This window comes from Lucilia sericata, unplaced genomic scaffold (assembly GCF_015586225.1).
Source record: "Lucilia sericata isolate MDLA Ls3-8-SP2 unplaced genomic scaffold, ASM1558622v1 Contig000256F_arrow, whole genome shotgun sequence".
Classification (NCBI taxonomy): Eukaryota; Metazoa; Arthropoda; class Insecta; order Diptera; family Calliphoridae; genus Lucilia; species Lucilia sericata.
In genome coordinates, this window is record NW_023994282.1 from 288938 (window position 1) to 302697 (window position 13760).

A 13760-nucleotide genomic window follows, 5' to 3' on the forward strand; every position below is an offset into this window, starting at 1 on the left:
ACTAACTAAGAACTAACTAAAAACTAACAACGAACTAACGAACTAACTAACTAACTAACTAACGACTAACTAACGAACTAACTAACTAACTAACTAACTAACTAACTAACTAACTAACTAACTAACTAACTAACTAATTAACTAACTATAAAACCACAACTTTAGAACAAAATAACTCTCTATGTTACAAACAAAAAGTCTAAATATTTCTACCTCTCGTAATTTTAAAGGTGTTTATCAAAGTTATATGGTTTCTGTTCTGATAAGAAGGTTCCATAAATTATCAATGTATATATTTTTTGAAGCAATAATTTATCAATTGTATTTTCTATAATTTTACTCTCTGAACCAAAAACCAATTGCTAATGAGAAAGTAGTGCCAAAAAAGCACTGAGTACAAAGAATATTTATCAAAGAGTTTTGGTAACACAGGTGCGTAAACTAGAGCAAATTTTCTTTTCGAGAATTAAATTTTTTTGTTTTTTTTTTGAATTTTATTGAAAAAAACCAAACTTTAATTTAATCAGTACGAAAACGATAGAGCTCCGGGAGAGTGGTAAAACGGTTAGAACAACAACGAAATACGATTCTTTTTCAGCTTTTCAAAGCATTGGCGGCCGGTTATTTTATATGGAAGTGAAAGAATTTTTTTGAAATTTAAATAAACTCGTAAATTTTATCATTTATTATTTGGATTTAGTAAAGCGTAACATTTTGTAAGCGTAAATACCTAAACAATATATAGCGGAATAAAATTCTATATTAATAAAAACAACAACAAAAGAGTGCAATATTTATCTCAGGGTTATTAGGTTAAACCCCCACCCTGTTTAATAGTTAAACTTTAATTAATTAAGCTTTTACAAAGCGCTAACAAAATGCATAACGGTGGTTTTGGTTACAATCCTGCGGGTTATGTGAAAAATTTCAATTGTCTACGTAACTGGTGTTTTTGGGCGGGCGGTTTTGGTTTGGTAAGTTGTTAAATACTTTTGTGTTATTTTAATGATCCTCATCTATTTGTGAATCTTATCTATCTTATCTTATACATATATACATATGCATGTAATACATATTGATTAAAATACAATGATATAATAACTACAATTGAATAAAAAAAAAAAAGAAAACAAATTAATCGTTGTGAATTTGTATTCTTTTAAAAGCTAAAAACGTTCAATCAGTGTGATTCACTTTTTTTTTTTAATTAGATAGAACAGAAATATGACTAAAAACAATTGTGTAAACATTGTCTTAAAATTGTAGAGAAGACTGGAACTAACTACTCCTGAAAGAGGGTTTGGTGATCGGAAAATGTACAACCGCTACAGTTTTTTGTTTTATGAACAAACTCCGATTAATAATCAGTTTAGTAAATCTAAAAATAAACTTAATCGAATGTTTATAATTTTTGCTATTTTTGAGTTTGTCAGTCAAAAAATAAGCCATTTCTTACCCCAACCACCGACACATATTGAACCAATCAAAATAATCAAGAAGTCGAAAACAACTTTCATAGATTAATTTTAATTCAATTGCTGATCTTTAAGAGCCAATTTTGTGGTTAACGATTAGCGATTAAATTAATCTTCGAATGTTGTTTTTGAATGCCTTTGTTTGCAGCTGCTTCGAAAGTATGAATTATTAAATGTCGTTTTATCTTTAACTCGAAAATCGCACTAACATGAAAACTGGCTTTTAAAGATTAAATTGGAATTGTCGTTCAATGTTCAGATACTCAGTCTACTGGACATATTTCATTAACATTCTTTCTAGTTCAGTTCTAGTTCAGTTCTAGTTCAGTTCTAGTTCAGTTCTAGTTCAGTTCTAGTTCAGTTCTAGTTCAGTTCTAGTTCAGTTCTAGTTCAGTTCTAGTTCAGTTCTAGTTCAGTTCTAGTTCAGTTCTAGTTCAGTTCTAGTTCAGTTCTAGTTCAGTTCTAGTTCAGTTCTAGTTCAGTTCTAGTTCAGTTCTCTAGTTCAGTTCTAGTTCAGTTCTAGTTCAGTTCTAGTTCAGTTCTAGTTCAGTTCTAGTTCAGTTCTAGTTCAGTTCTAGGTCTAGTTCAGTTCTAGTTCAGTTCTAGTTCAGTTCTAGTTCAGTTCTAGTTCAGTTCTAGTTCAGTTCTAGTAGTTTCAGTTCTAGTTCAGTTCTAGTTCAGTTCTAGTTCAGTTCTAGTTCAGTTCTAGTTCAGTTCTAGTTCAGTTCTAGTTCAGTTTCTTAGTTCAGTTCTAGTTCAGTTCTAGTTCAGTTCTAGTTCAGTTCTAGTTCAGTTCTAGGTCAGTTCTAGTTCAGTTCTTAGTTCAGTTCTAGTTAAGTTCTAGTTCAGTTGTAGTTCAGTTCTAGTTTAGTTCTAGTTCAGTTCTAATTCAGTTCTAGTTCAGTTCTGAAAAATCCGCCTGAAGATTAGAGTCGCTCGTCTGTAAGTGCCGCCTCGTATCTTACATGCATTGATTTCGACGTTGTACTGCGCTGTCATTACTTCGCAAAAATGGCGTTGTTTCAAACTTTTGAAACTGAAAAGTGCAACTTTAATGGAGGACACGATATCTTGAAAGTTTACTCTGTTTAAAATGTTGTTCTTCAAAGAATTAAGTTTCGAATTATTCTTTAAATTATATTTATCGACTGGAAGTATTTGAATGATTCGCCAAATATTGAACCTATTGTATCGATTTTTGTTTTATCGTTTTCAATAGATAAAGACTAATATATTGACTAGTCAATGTTCTAGTTTATACACTATGGACTAGTTTGCGCTAAAGTTCATTTTATTCAAGATTTCCGTCGTTTGAGTTTACATTTATAATTTGTTCTCACAAATACGTTTATTTTCTTTCTAACAGGTCCAGTCCTTAATATGGATCGGTTTAACATTAACCGGCATTTTATCATATAGCTGTATCATTAGTATTGAGGGCACCTTTAACTATGGCAGTCTGTTTCGAGTGGTATTTCTAGAGCTATACTTTATGGGTACCTGTGCCAATAATATACCTCCATACAATAATGATATGCTAAGGGAAGTTAAAACCGTATTAAATCCACAAGATATAGTTATATGGGATAGTGTATATCTAGCAGTAGCAGTATGTTGGCTTTTGGCCTCAGTGCTATTAATGACATGTAAGTATTTTCATAAGTTAAGAAAGAAGTTAATTCATTATTAAATATTTCTTATTTCCAGATCTCAAACAAGATCAACCTAGAGTGGTTAGCGGCGTTTTATGGACCTGGGTTTTGGTAACATTCTGCATTTGTGCTATGGATTTAGCTTTGGGTATTATTTTCGGCATTGACTATGGTCGTTTCAATCGCAAAGCCTACGATTATAATTTAAGCAGCGTTAATGCTGGTGCTATTAATCCAGATGCTGCACAATTATTGGCCGGTATGGTGGCCTCTATGTCTATGTTGATCTTATCGTTTAAGGGTTTCGTTTTATGGATTGTAAATGTTTGTTTTATGATTTATTTGGCTGTGCGTGCCTTATGGATTGGTCACGATAACAATGGAGCGGTGAGTATGAATACTTTTTGAATATTTATGGAGGTTTAAAGGAACTAGTGATATCATATTTTGATATCACTTCTTTGTTTATATTTTTTGGTTAATGATATCATTTATTTATTTTAAATAGTAATAAAAATATTTTTTAAAGAATTTATGAAAAATTCAAAAATACACAAATATGTTTATAGATAAGAGAATTAACTAATAGACACCAAACATAGACTATAAATTAGAGAGCTTTTAAAAAGTTCTGGTGATCTCAGAATAAATACATATCCCTATTAAAGCGACTGGGCCAGCTCTATATAAAGACCTGTAATAGGCCAGAACTGCACATATCCCTTCTTGCAATCTAAAATTGTTTTATCTATAATACTGAGGAAATCTTTTTACTGGCGAGATAACATTTCTTAAGGCTAATTAACTCCAACATTAACCGCTTTAGCAACTTAATAAAAATTTTATTTTAAAAATTTTAATTTTACCCATAAATATATAAAACCTCAATCGAAATAAATTCTGATAACTCTAGTAGAAATAGATAAACATAAATATTTTCTAACTCCGTCATAATTATTACACTATAACCCTGATAATAATTGAGTTAGTTGTGAATAAAAATAAATTAATAAGTAATACCGGATACAAACAATGAAATATTGTAAAGGAATTCGATTTAGTCATATTTTTATTTAAAATATATATTTAATTTAAAATATAAAATATATATTTAAAAAATACGTATTTGTTTACCACTTGACTTTAAGAATTGTCTTCAGTTCTTTTGTTTTTCGAAATCATTATTATTAAATTTTTTTATCTAGTCAATGACAAAAAAATATATAACTGATGATTAATTTTAAGGTACTTTTTTTTTTGCTCACTTGATTCTTTAAACTCTATTGTTAAGTATATCTATCGAATATTTCGTATTTCTACGTAAATTGGACTTGGTTGCTTAAATTTTTTGATAAGAAAAGTTTGTTTGTGTATTTGAATTATTACCACGATGTTTTTGGAACCATTAATCAGTTAATATCAATAAAATATTTTAGGAATAATTTTATTTTATTAATTTTTCTTTTGCTGGCGGGTGTAGAAAATTGATAAGAAATACTATATACAGAAATTTTGCGTATGTATGTTGTTGGTCAAAGTCATAATGATTAAAATCCAAAAATTAATGAAATCTAAATTAAAATCTATTTATATAATTAGTTTTTTGTTAGTTTGTCTATGTTTTAGGTTTGTTGTTGGCGTCGGTTCTAATGTACTATTATGTTGAGAATTTTCTGATACGATTTGTTAAAGTTGAGTCCACCCATAATTTGGCAGGTCAGAAATCATAAGAGTCTAATGTTCTTAGAAAGTGCAGTCTCATTATGATAATGAAATTAATAAGCAATACATTTTAAGTACTTTTTCTAGTTTAAAGTTTTTTGCAAAAACCAAGATAGATAGATAGATTAGATAGATAGATAGATAGATAGATAGATAGGATAGATAGATAGATAGATAGATGATAGATAGATAGATAGATAGAAGATAGATAGATAGATAGATAGATAGATAGATAGATAGATAGATAGATAGATAGATAGATTGATAGATAGATAGATAGAGATAGATAGATAGATAGATAGATAGATAGATAGATAGATAGATAGATAGATAGATAGATAGATAGATAGATAGATAGATAGATAGATAGATAGATAGATAGATAGATAGATAGATAGATAGATAGATAGATAGATAGATAGATAGATAGATAGATAGATAGATAGATAGATAGATAGATAGATAGATAGATAGATAGATAGATAGATAGATAGATAGATAGATAGATAGATAGATAGATAGATAGATAGATAGATAGATAGATAGATAGATAGATAGATAGATAGATAGTAGAGATAGATAGATAGATAGATAGATAGATAGAGATAGATAGATAGATAGATAGATAGATAGATAGATAGATAGATAGATAGATAGATATAGATAGATAGATAGATAGATAGATAGATAGATAGATAGATAGATAGATAGATAGATAGATAGATAGATAGATAGATAGATAGATAGATAGATAGATAGATAGATAGATAGATAGATAGATAGATAGATATATAGATAGATAGATAGATAGAGATAGATAGATAGATAGATAGATAGATAGATAGATAGATAGATAGATAGATAGATAGATAGTAGATAGATAGATAGATAGATGATAGATAGATAGATAGATAAGATAGATAGATAGATAGAATAGATAGATAGATAGATAGATAGATAGATAGATAGATAGATAGATAGATAGATAGATAGATAGATAGATAGATAGATAGATAGATAGATAGATAGATAGATAGATATATGATAATAAATATATAGATATATAGATAGATAGATAGATAGATAGATAGATAGATAGATAGATAGATAGATAGATAGATAGATAGATAGAGATAGATAGATATAGATAGATAGATAGATAGATAGAGATAGATAGATAGATAGATAGATAGATAGATAGATAGATAGATGATAGCTAGTAAGACTTTCGATAGTTGATGCTGTGAGAGATTGATAGATAGTAGTAGATTGATAGTCGATAGATGATGATAGATAGTAGATGATGATCGCTGCTAGATAGATAGATAGGATCATGATAGCTGATAGTTCGATAGATAGATCTGATAGATAGTGTCGATAGTGATAGATAGATAGTGCTCGATAGAGGATAGTAGATAGATAGGCTAGATAGATAGATAGTAGATGATAGATAGGTAGATGGATGTAGATAGACGCTAGCTAGTATAGATAGATCGATGGATCGTGTTTTCGTGAGTAGTTATCTGGAGGATGTGTTCAACAATCGTCTTTGGTATGTTACGAAAGTCGACTTTTCTCGTAAAACAATCTCTAATTTTGTAACTAGGGGTTCTATAAATCGACGGTCGAATAAGCGAAAACAAAGTCGGAAAAAGTCGAAGTCGACTATTTTGTTCAAAAAGTCGATAACTCGACTATCGTCTGTGAAAAAAGTCGAAAAGTCGACTTTGTTAATAAAAGTCGAAAAGTCTGAAAGTCGAAAAGGCGAATAAAGTCGAAAAAAGTCAAAAAGTCGAAAAAAGTCAAAAATTGTCGAATATTTTAAAAAAGTGGAAAAAAGTCAAAAACTCTAAAATAGTCGGAAAAACTCGAAAAAAGTAAAAAAATAGTCGAAAAAAATCGAAAAGTCGGAAAAAGTCTGGTTACAAATTGTAACCAGAACTACGTCCGCCCGTAAAAAAAAATCTTAGCTATGTCCATCCATAAGAATTTTTGTTAAAATTATTCGGACTTTATTCCTCTTTTATTTATAAAATTGATTATTCGATTTTTAAATAAACTTTTCAAAAAATATAGTAGGGCAAGAAATCGATTCTTCGAAAGTCACTTTAAGGTCCCTAGTTGCAACATTTTGGTATAAAATCTCGTTCAAAATATCCCTGAATAGTTCCAGTGGAGTGTGGTAGTAAGATCTAAACCCGTTTTAAAAAGGACAAAAATTTACTGCGTATTTAAAACTTCTTAATCCAAATTCTATGCTATAGTAAAATAGGTATATTCAGAACTATCAACAACTAAATAAATAAATAATTAAATTTATAAATTCGCCATAACATGTGATGCTAAAAGTCCACTACAGCAATAATATACAGAAAAATAAAATAGACATGGAGAGACAACCTTTGATCATTAAAACGTGAAAAAAATTATTTTAAACATTTTTTGGAATTATCAATTTAAAGATGATGTTGGACCACAACGGATGATTTAAAGGAAATAACACTTAACAAAATAATTTAAACATTAAAAAAAAAGAAATTTTAAAATATTAATGTTTTACTTTCAGAACAACCTATTTATGCCACGCAAGGAATCCGATGATATATTGGCCACTAGACCACCAATTAATGCCTATCAGGAAGAAGAACAAAAGTGAGTTCAAGAAAGTATTTTCCAAAAAGCTCTTTATTAACTTGTAAATAAAAATATTTTTATTTTTTTAGACCCAGTGTCTTGTCTACAGTCTTTGCCAACGAAGGCTTTGAACCGGACAATAATACCGTCGAAAATGTCAATGTTATCAATCGTGATATAATTGCTCGTGCTGCACGCCTTTCAACCGATGTTCAATTACATGAAAGACGTTTCCGTAATTTAGATAATTTCCAACAATATCCACCACGCTCCAGGCCCGAATCTATGATGCCTGTACAGGAGCAACCACAACAGCCAAACTCACCCATGGTAGTGGCCGCTTTCCCAGCACCCGACTATACGCCACCCATGCAAAGGGCCGCTCAAAATCCAAATCGTAATCAAAGATATCAATAGTTTGAATAGCTAGAGGTTAATTCTTCTAAGTGTATGAGCGTTTTTTTTTTTCTTTTTTTAATATTTAATTATTTCTTTTAATTTTATTGTTGCTTTTTAAACAAAAAATAAATAATAATAAAAAAAAACAATTGTTAAAATACTGTATAAATTAAGAAAAAAAAAAAAACGATGATGATTTTGTGTCACTAGACAGTGATAACATTAGCACTTGAAAGATGATTATTTTATATACGATCCCATAGCCATGTTTTGGACCCCAGCAGAGAGCGATTTTTTTTGCATGATGTTGTTATTATTTTTTGGTTTTTATAGGAAAATGATAACGAAAAACGAGCATTCGTTAAAACACTAAGTTGATGTTTCAGCATTTTATTTTGCACATAACGGGAAAATCGTTTCGTAAAAATAAACTTTTTTTATAGAAATTTCTTATTATTATTATTATTGAATTTAATAATATTTATTTTATTATTAAATTAATGTGTTCGTTATAGATTCGCAATAGATTAATACATATCACAAATATTTTTATTTGCGTAAATACATATGTACATATGTAATTAATTATTTATTTGTTTATTTTTCAACGGAGTTTTCCATTGTAAATATTGAAATAATGTTTGTATAGAGAGGTGGACAAAATTAAACATATTTGTTAAAAAAATTACGGTAAAATGATTTATAGTGTATGTAGTTATTGGATACCTTTCCTGAAGTGCAAGTTAAACCAAGGGCACTGATAAATTTAGTATAGCAAATTGTAAACATTTGAAAACAAAAGATCGATCCTTCGTTGAAAACAAACTAACTTCGTAAGTTTGTTAGTTAGGTAGTTAGTTAGGTTAGTTAGTTAGTAGTTAGTTAGTTAGTTAGTTAGTAGTAAGTAGTTAGTTAGTTAGTTAGTTAGTTAGTTAGTTAGTTAGTTAGTTAGTTAGTTCGTTCAGTTTAGTTAGTTAGTTAGTGTAGTTAGTTAGTGTAGTTAGTTAGTTAGTTAGTTTTAGTTAGTAGTAGTTAGTTAGTTAGGAGTTAGTTAGTTAGTAGTTAGTTAGTTAGTTAGTTAGTTAGTAGTTAGTTAGTTAGTTAGTTAGTTAGTAGTTAGTAGTAGTTAGTTAGTTAGTTAGTTAGTTAGTAGTTAGTTAGTAGTTAGTTAGTTAGTAGTAGTTAGTTAGTTAGTTAGTTAGTTAGTTAGTTAGTTAGTTAGTTAGTTAGTTAGTTAGTTAGTTAGTTAGTTAGTAGTTAGTTAGTTAGTTAGTTAGTTAGTTAGTTAGTTAGTTAGTTAGTTAGTTAGTTAGTTAGTTAGTTAGTTAGTTAGTAGTTAGTTAGTTAGTTAGTTAGTTAGTTAGTTAGTTAGTTAGTTAGTTTAGTAGTTAGTTAGTTAGTAGTTAGTTAGTTAGTAGTTAGTAGTTAGTTAGTAGTTAGTAGTTAGTTAGTTAGTTAGTTAGTTAGTAGTTAGTAGTTAGTTAGTTAGTAGTTAGTAGTTAGTAGTTAGTTAGTAGTTAGTTAGTTAGTTAGTTAGTTAGTTAGTTAGTTAGTTAGTTAGTTAGTTAGTTAGTAGTTAGTTAGTTAGTTAGTTAGTTAGTAGTTAGTTAGTTAGTTAGTTAGTTAGTTAGTTAGTTAGTTAGTTAGTTAGTTAGTTAGTTAGTTAGTTAGTTAGTTAGTTAGTTAGTTAGTTAGTTAGTTAGTTAGTTAGTTAGTTAGTTAGTTAGTTAGTTAGTTAGTTAGTTAGTTAGTTAGTTAGTTAGTTAGTTAGTTAGTAGTTAGTTAGTTAGTTAGTAGTTAGTTAGTTAGTTAGTTAGTAGTTAGTTAGTTAGTTAGTTAGTTAGTTAGTTAGTTAGTTAGTTAGTTAGTTAGTTAGTTAGTAGTTAGTTAGTTAGTTAGTTAGTTAGTTAGTTAGTTAGTTAGTTAGTTAGTTAGTAGTTAGTTAGTTAGTTAGTTAGTTAGTTAGTTAGTTAGTTAGTTAGTTAGTTAGTTAGTTAGTTAGTTAGTTAGTTAGTTAGTTAGTTAGTAGTTAGTTAGTTAGTTAGTTAGTTAGTTAGTTAGTTAGTAGTTAGTAGTTAGTTAGTTAGTTAGTTAGTTAGTTAGTTAGTTAGTAGTAGTTAGTAGTTAGTTAGTTAGTTAGTTAGTTAGTTAGTAGTTAGTTAGTTAGTTAGTTAGTTAGTTAGTTAGTTAGTAGTAGTTAGTTAGTAGTTAGTTAGTTAGTTAGTTAGTTAGTTAGTTAGTAGTTTAGTTAGTTAGTTAGTTAGTTAGTTAGTAGTTAGTTAGTTAGTTAGTTAGTTAGTTAGTTAGTTAGTTAGTTAGTTAGTTAGTTAGTTAGTTAGTTAGTTAGTTAGTTAGTTAGTTAGTTAGTTAGTTAGTAGTTAGTTAGTTAGTTAGTTAGTTAGTTAGTTAGTTAGTAGTTAGTTAGTTAGTTAGTTAGTTAGTTAGTTAGTTAGTTAGTTAGTTAGTTAGTTAGTTAGTTAGTTAGTTAGTAGTTAGTTAGTTAGTTAGTTAGTTAGTTAGTTAGTTAGTTAGTTAGTTAGTTAGTTAGTTAGTTAGTTAGTTAGTTAGTTAGTTAGTTAGTTAGTTAGTTAGTTAGTTAGTTAGTTAGTTAGTTAGTTAGTTAGTTAGTTAGTTAGTTAGTTAGTTAGTTAGTTAGTTAGTTAGTTAGTTAGTTAGTTAGTTAGTTAGTTAGTTAGTTAGTTAGTTAGTTAGTTAGTTAGTTAGTTAGTTAGTTAGTTAGTTAGTTAGTTAGTTAGTTAGTTAGTTAGTTAGTTAGTTAGTTAGTTAGTTAGTTAGTTAGTTAGTTAGTTAGTTAGTTAGTTAGTAGTTAGTTAGTTAGTTAGTTAGTTAGTTAGTTAGTTAGTTAGTTAGTTAGTTAGTTAGTTAGTTAGTTAGTTAGTTAGTTAGTTAGTTAGTTAGTTAGTTAGTTAGTTAGTTAGTTAGTTAGTTAGTTAGTTAGTTAGTTAGTTAGTTAGTTAGTTAGTTAGTTAGTTAGTTAGTTAGTTAGTTAGTTAGTTAGTTAGTTAGTTAGTTAGTTAGTTAGTTAGTTAGTTAGTTAGTAGTTAGTTAGTTAGTTAGTTAGTTAGTTAGTTAGTTAGTTAGTTAGTTAGTTAGTTAGTTAGTTAGTAGTTAGTTAGTTAGTTAGTTAGTTAGTTAGTAGTTAGTTAGTTAGTTAGTTAGTTAGTTAGTTAGTTAGTTAGTTAGTTAGTTAGTTAGTTAGTTAGTTAGTAGTTAGTTAGTTAGTTAGTTAGTTAGTTAGTAGTTAGTTAGTAGTTAGTTAGTTAGTTGTAGTTAGTTAGTTAGTTAGTTAGTTAGTTAGTTAGTTAGTTAGTTAGTTAGTTAGTTAGTTAGTTAGTTAGTTAGTTAGTTAGTTAGTTAGTTAATTAGTTAGTTAGTTAGTTAGTTAGTTAGTAGTTAGTTAGTTAGTTAGTTAGTTAGTTAGTTAGTTAGTTAGTTAGTTCGTGGGTTCATTCAATGAAAGTTCGTCTCCTGGAAAGCCGAATTTAAAACTCTTTTTCAATCGAGTAAAAGAACTTTGTAATATTTCGGTTTACACCTTTTGTTAATCTTAAAAATAAACGATTTCCTTGCAGAAATTTTTTCTCCGAAAGCTTTTTTGCCTTAAATGACATTTATCTTACCTTTTAACATAACAACATCAGCCATATGTTTTTGACACTTGATAAAAAAATACATAACCAATTATCAAATAACCATTAATCGTTGTATATTTTTATATAGAAAAAAACTTTAAAAGCCAAAAATTATAAAATATTAAACAATTTTCAGCAAAAAAACTTTGATTTGAATTACCGCATGTTTCAATATTTTCCCGATAACCCCAGACGCCTAGAGATCAACACAAAATTCGTAAAAAATATTGATAACAGACCCTTAAATATAAAAAACGACTACCCCGTGGCTAAGTGACCAAGAAAAGCATCATTTGTGTTTCAAACGTAGACGGGAGAGTGCGTCAACAGTGGAAATTAGTTTAATTAAAAAAAATAAATCCTAAATAAAATATTCAACAAAATGGTTTCAGTTATTAAATTTGCTCGTGTTTTGCAACAAAGTGCCTGCTTATTGAAACAAGCCCCCAAAACTGTACAAAATTTCAGACAATTCAGTTTAAGTACAATTTATAATGCAGGTAAGTCTAAGAAAAATATAAAAGTGCAATCTAAAAATTCTTATTTTACGCAATAAGTGTCTTAAAAAAGAAAAAGAAACAACAAAAAAATGCCGCAAAATCTACAGCTGTTTAAAGCAAAGCACTTCAAACTGTTTTAATTACCAATGTGATGCCATATTTGTAATAATAAAAAAATCGCTTATTTTATAGAACGTCGTTTTACCGAAAAACACGAATGGGTGTCCTTCGAGGGAACCTCTGGCACCGTAGGCATTTCCACTTATGCCCAAGAGGCTTTGGGTGATGTAGTATTTGCCCAATTACCCGATCCCGGAACAGTGCTAAAGCAACACGATGAATGTGGTGCTTTGGAAAGTGTTAAAGCTGCCAGTGAAGTGTACTCACCAGTCAGTGGAGAAGTAACAGAGAAAAACGCCGCCGTAGAAGATACTCCTTCCCTAATCAATACCAATTGTTATGATCAAGGTAAATTTAAATCTTAATTGATATTTCTCAAAAATAAAACTAATTGTTCTTCCTTTTCTTTAGGTTGGCTTTTCAAAATCAAGCTATCAAACACTGCTGAATTAGATAAACTAATGACAGAGGATCAGTATAACGAATTCCTTAAAAATGCCGATCATTAGTTAGTGTTGTTATTGGTTTTTGTTTTAATTTTTTTAAAAACTCATTTTCACAAGTTGCTTTTAAAGTTCAAAAGATTTAAAAAACTCACTCTCCCCCTCTTATGTGCTCAATGAGTATAGATTTACGTTATATAAGAATTAATACTGTTTTTTGCCTTTATTTTATAATATAAATACAAATTATTTTTAATGTACAATAAATTATAAAAAAAAACTACTTTATGAAGAAATATAGTTCATTTATATGAAAACATAAAGGATGATTTTTTGGAACAGTTGCACTTATTAACCACTAAATCTTGCTTCCCATATAACTCTTACAGAAAATCAGTTTATTATCAATAAATCTATCATAAAATTCAGCCAAAATAATTTAAGATTAAAAATTAAATCACTTTTTTAAATTAGGGAAATCTTATTCCGAAAATTCCTGCGAAGTTCATATAATATCGACAATATATGATAATTGAATTTAATAAATATGTAAATCGTTTTAGGAAATTACAAAAGGATCCAAACATAAAGATCTAAATCCAGTTATTAGACCACAATCCGGTAAATCACTTAAATTTTTCGTTATGTGATTTGTGGGCATTGTCAAATACATAACAACCACTTTTTATACATATGTAATACCCATAAACATTTTTCGTTAAAATTGCTTTTCTATAGGAAAAGTTCAAACAACGAGCATTCAGAGGAATTAAAGAAAAATCGCGTGGAGACAGTCTGCAAGTAAAAGAAGAAAAACCGATGGTAATATGCCTCTGGTGGACCCACACTCCATAGATCAAAAGTATTGCCAAAAATGGTGAATTAAGGAAAACTGTAGTGAATAAAAAATTAATTGCAATTTTTAGGTGAATAAAATTGTGGTAAATAAATAATAAATCCACCACAAATTCCGCTATGAAAAATTATTCGAGAAGGGTTTTATTTTCCATCCTAAAAGTATGCTGCTATTAGTGAAAATATCATTGTCAAGTTTAAAGCAGTGTTACCAAACTTGTAAACTATGATAGATAGATAGATAGATAGATAGATAGATAGATAGATAGATACATAGATAGATAGATAGATACATAGATAGATAGAT

At 28.6% G+C, this 13760-nt stretch overlaps 2 protein-coding genes across 2 annotated transcripts; both read left to right on the top strand.

Moving 5' to 3' along the window:
• The first annotated feature begins 531 nt into the window (after positions 1-531).
• LOC119602830 lies at positions 532-8117 on the top strand. Its single transcript, XM_037954587.1, has 5 exons — positions 532-974; positions 2842-3121; positions 3183-3514; positions 7416-7501; positions 7573-8117. Exons 1-5 carry the CDS (start codon positions 879-881, stop codon positions 7898-7900), a joined length of 1122 nt encoding a protein of 373 aa, XP_037810515.1. The 5' UTR covers positions 532-878; the 3' UTR covers positions 7901-8117.
• A 3493-nt stretch (positions 8118-11610) lies between these two features.
• On the top strand, positions 11611-12881 carry LOC119602832 (glycine cleavage system H protein, mitochondrial). Its single transcript, XM_037954590.1, has 3 exons — positions 11611-12035; positions 12228-12503; positions 12567-12881. Exons 1-3 carry the CDS (start codon positions 11918-11920, stop codon positions 12662-12664), a joined length of 492 nt encoding a protein of 163 aa, XP_037810518.1. The 5' UTR covers positions 11611-11917; the 3' UTR covers positions 12665-12881.
• Positions 12882-13760: the final 879 nt, after the last annotated feature.

Coding starts and splice junctions, on each gene's coding strand:
- LOC119602830 (XM_037954587.1), top strand. CDS start 879: ATGCATAACGGTGGTTTTGGTTACAATCCTGCGGGTTATGTGAAAAAT. Junction 3,122..3,182: donor CTCAGTGCTATTAATGACAT/GTAAGTATTTTC, acceptor TCTTATTTCCAG/ATCTCAAACAAGATCAACCT. Junction 7,502..7,572: donor TATCAGGAAGAAGAACAAAA/GTGAGTTCAAGA, acceptor TTATTTTTTTAG/ACCCAGTGTCTTGTCTACAG.
- LOC119602832 (XM_037954590.1), top strand. CDS start 11,918: ATGGTTTCAGTTATTAAATTTGCTCGTGTTTTGCAACAAAGTGCCTGC. Junction 12,036..12,227: donor AAGTACAATTTATAATGCAG/GTAAGTCTAAGA, acceptor CTTATTTTATAG/AACGTCGTTTTACCGAAAAA. Junction 12,504..12,566: donor TACCAATTGTTATGATCAAG/GTAAATTTAAAT, acceptor CCTTTTCTTTAG/GTTGGCTTTTCAAAATCAAG.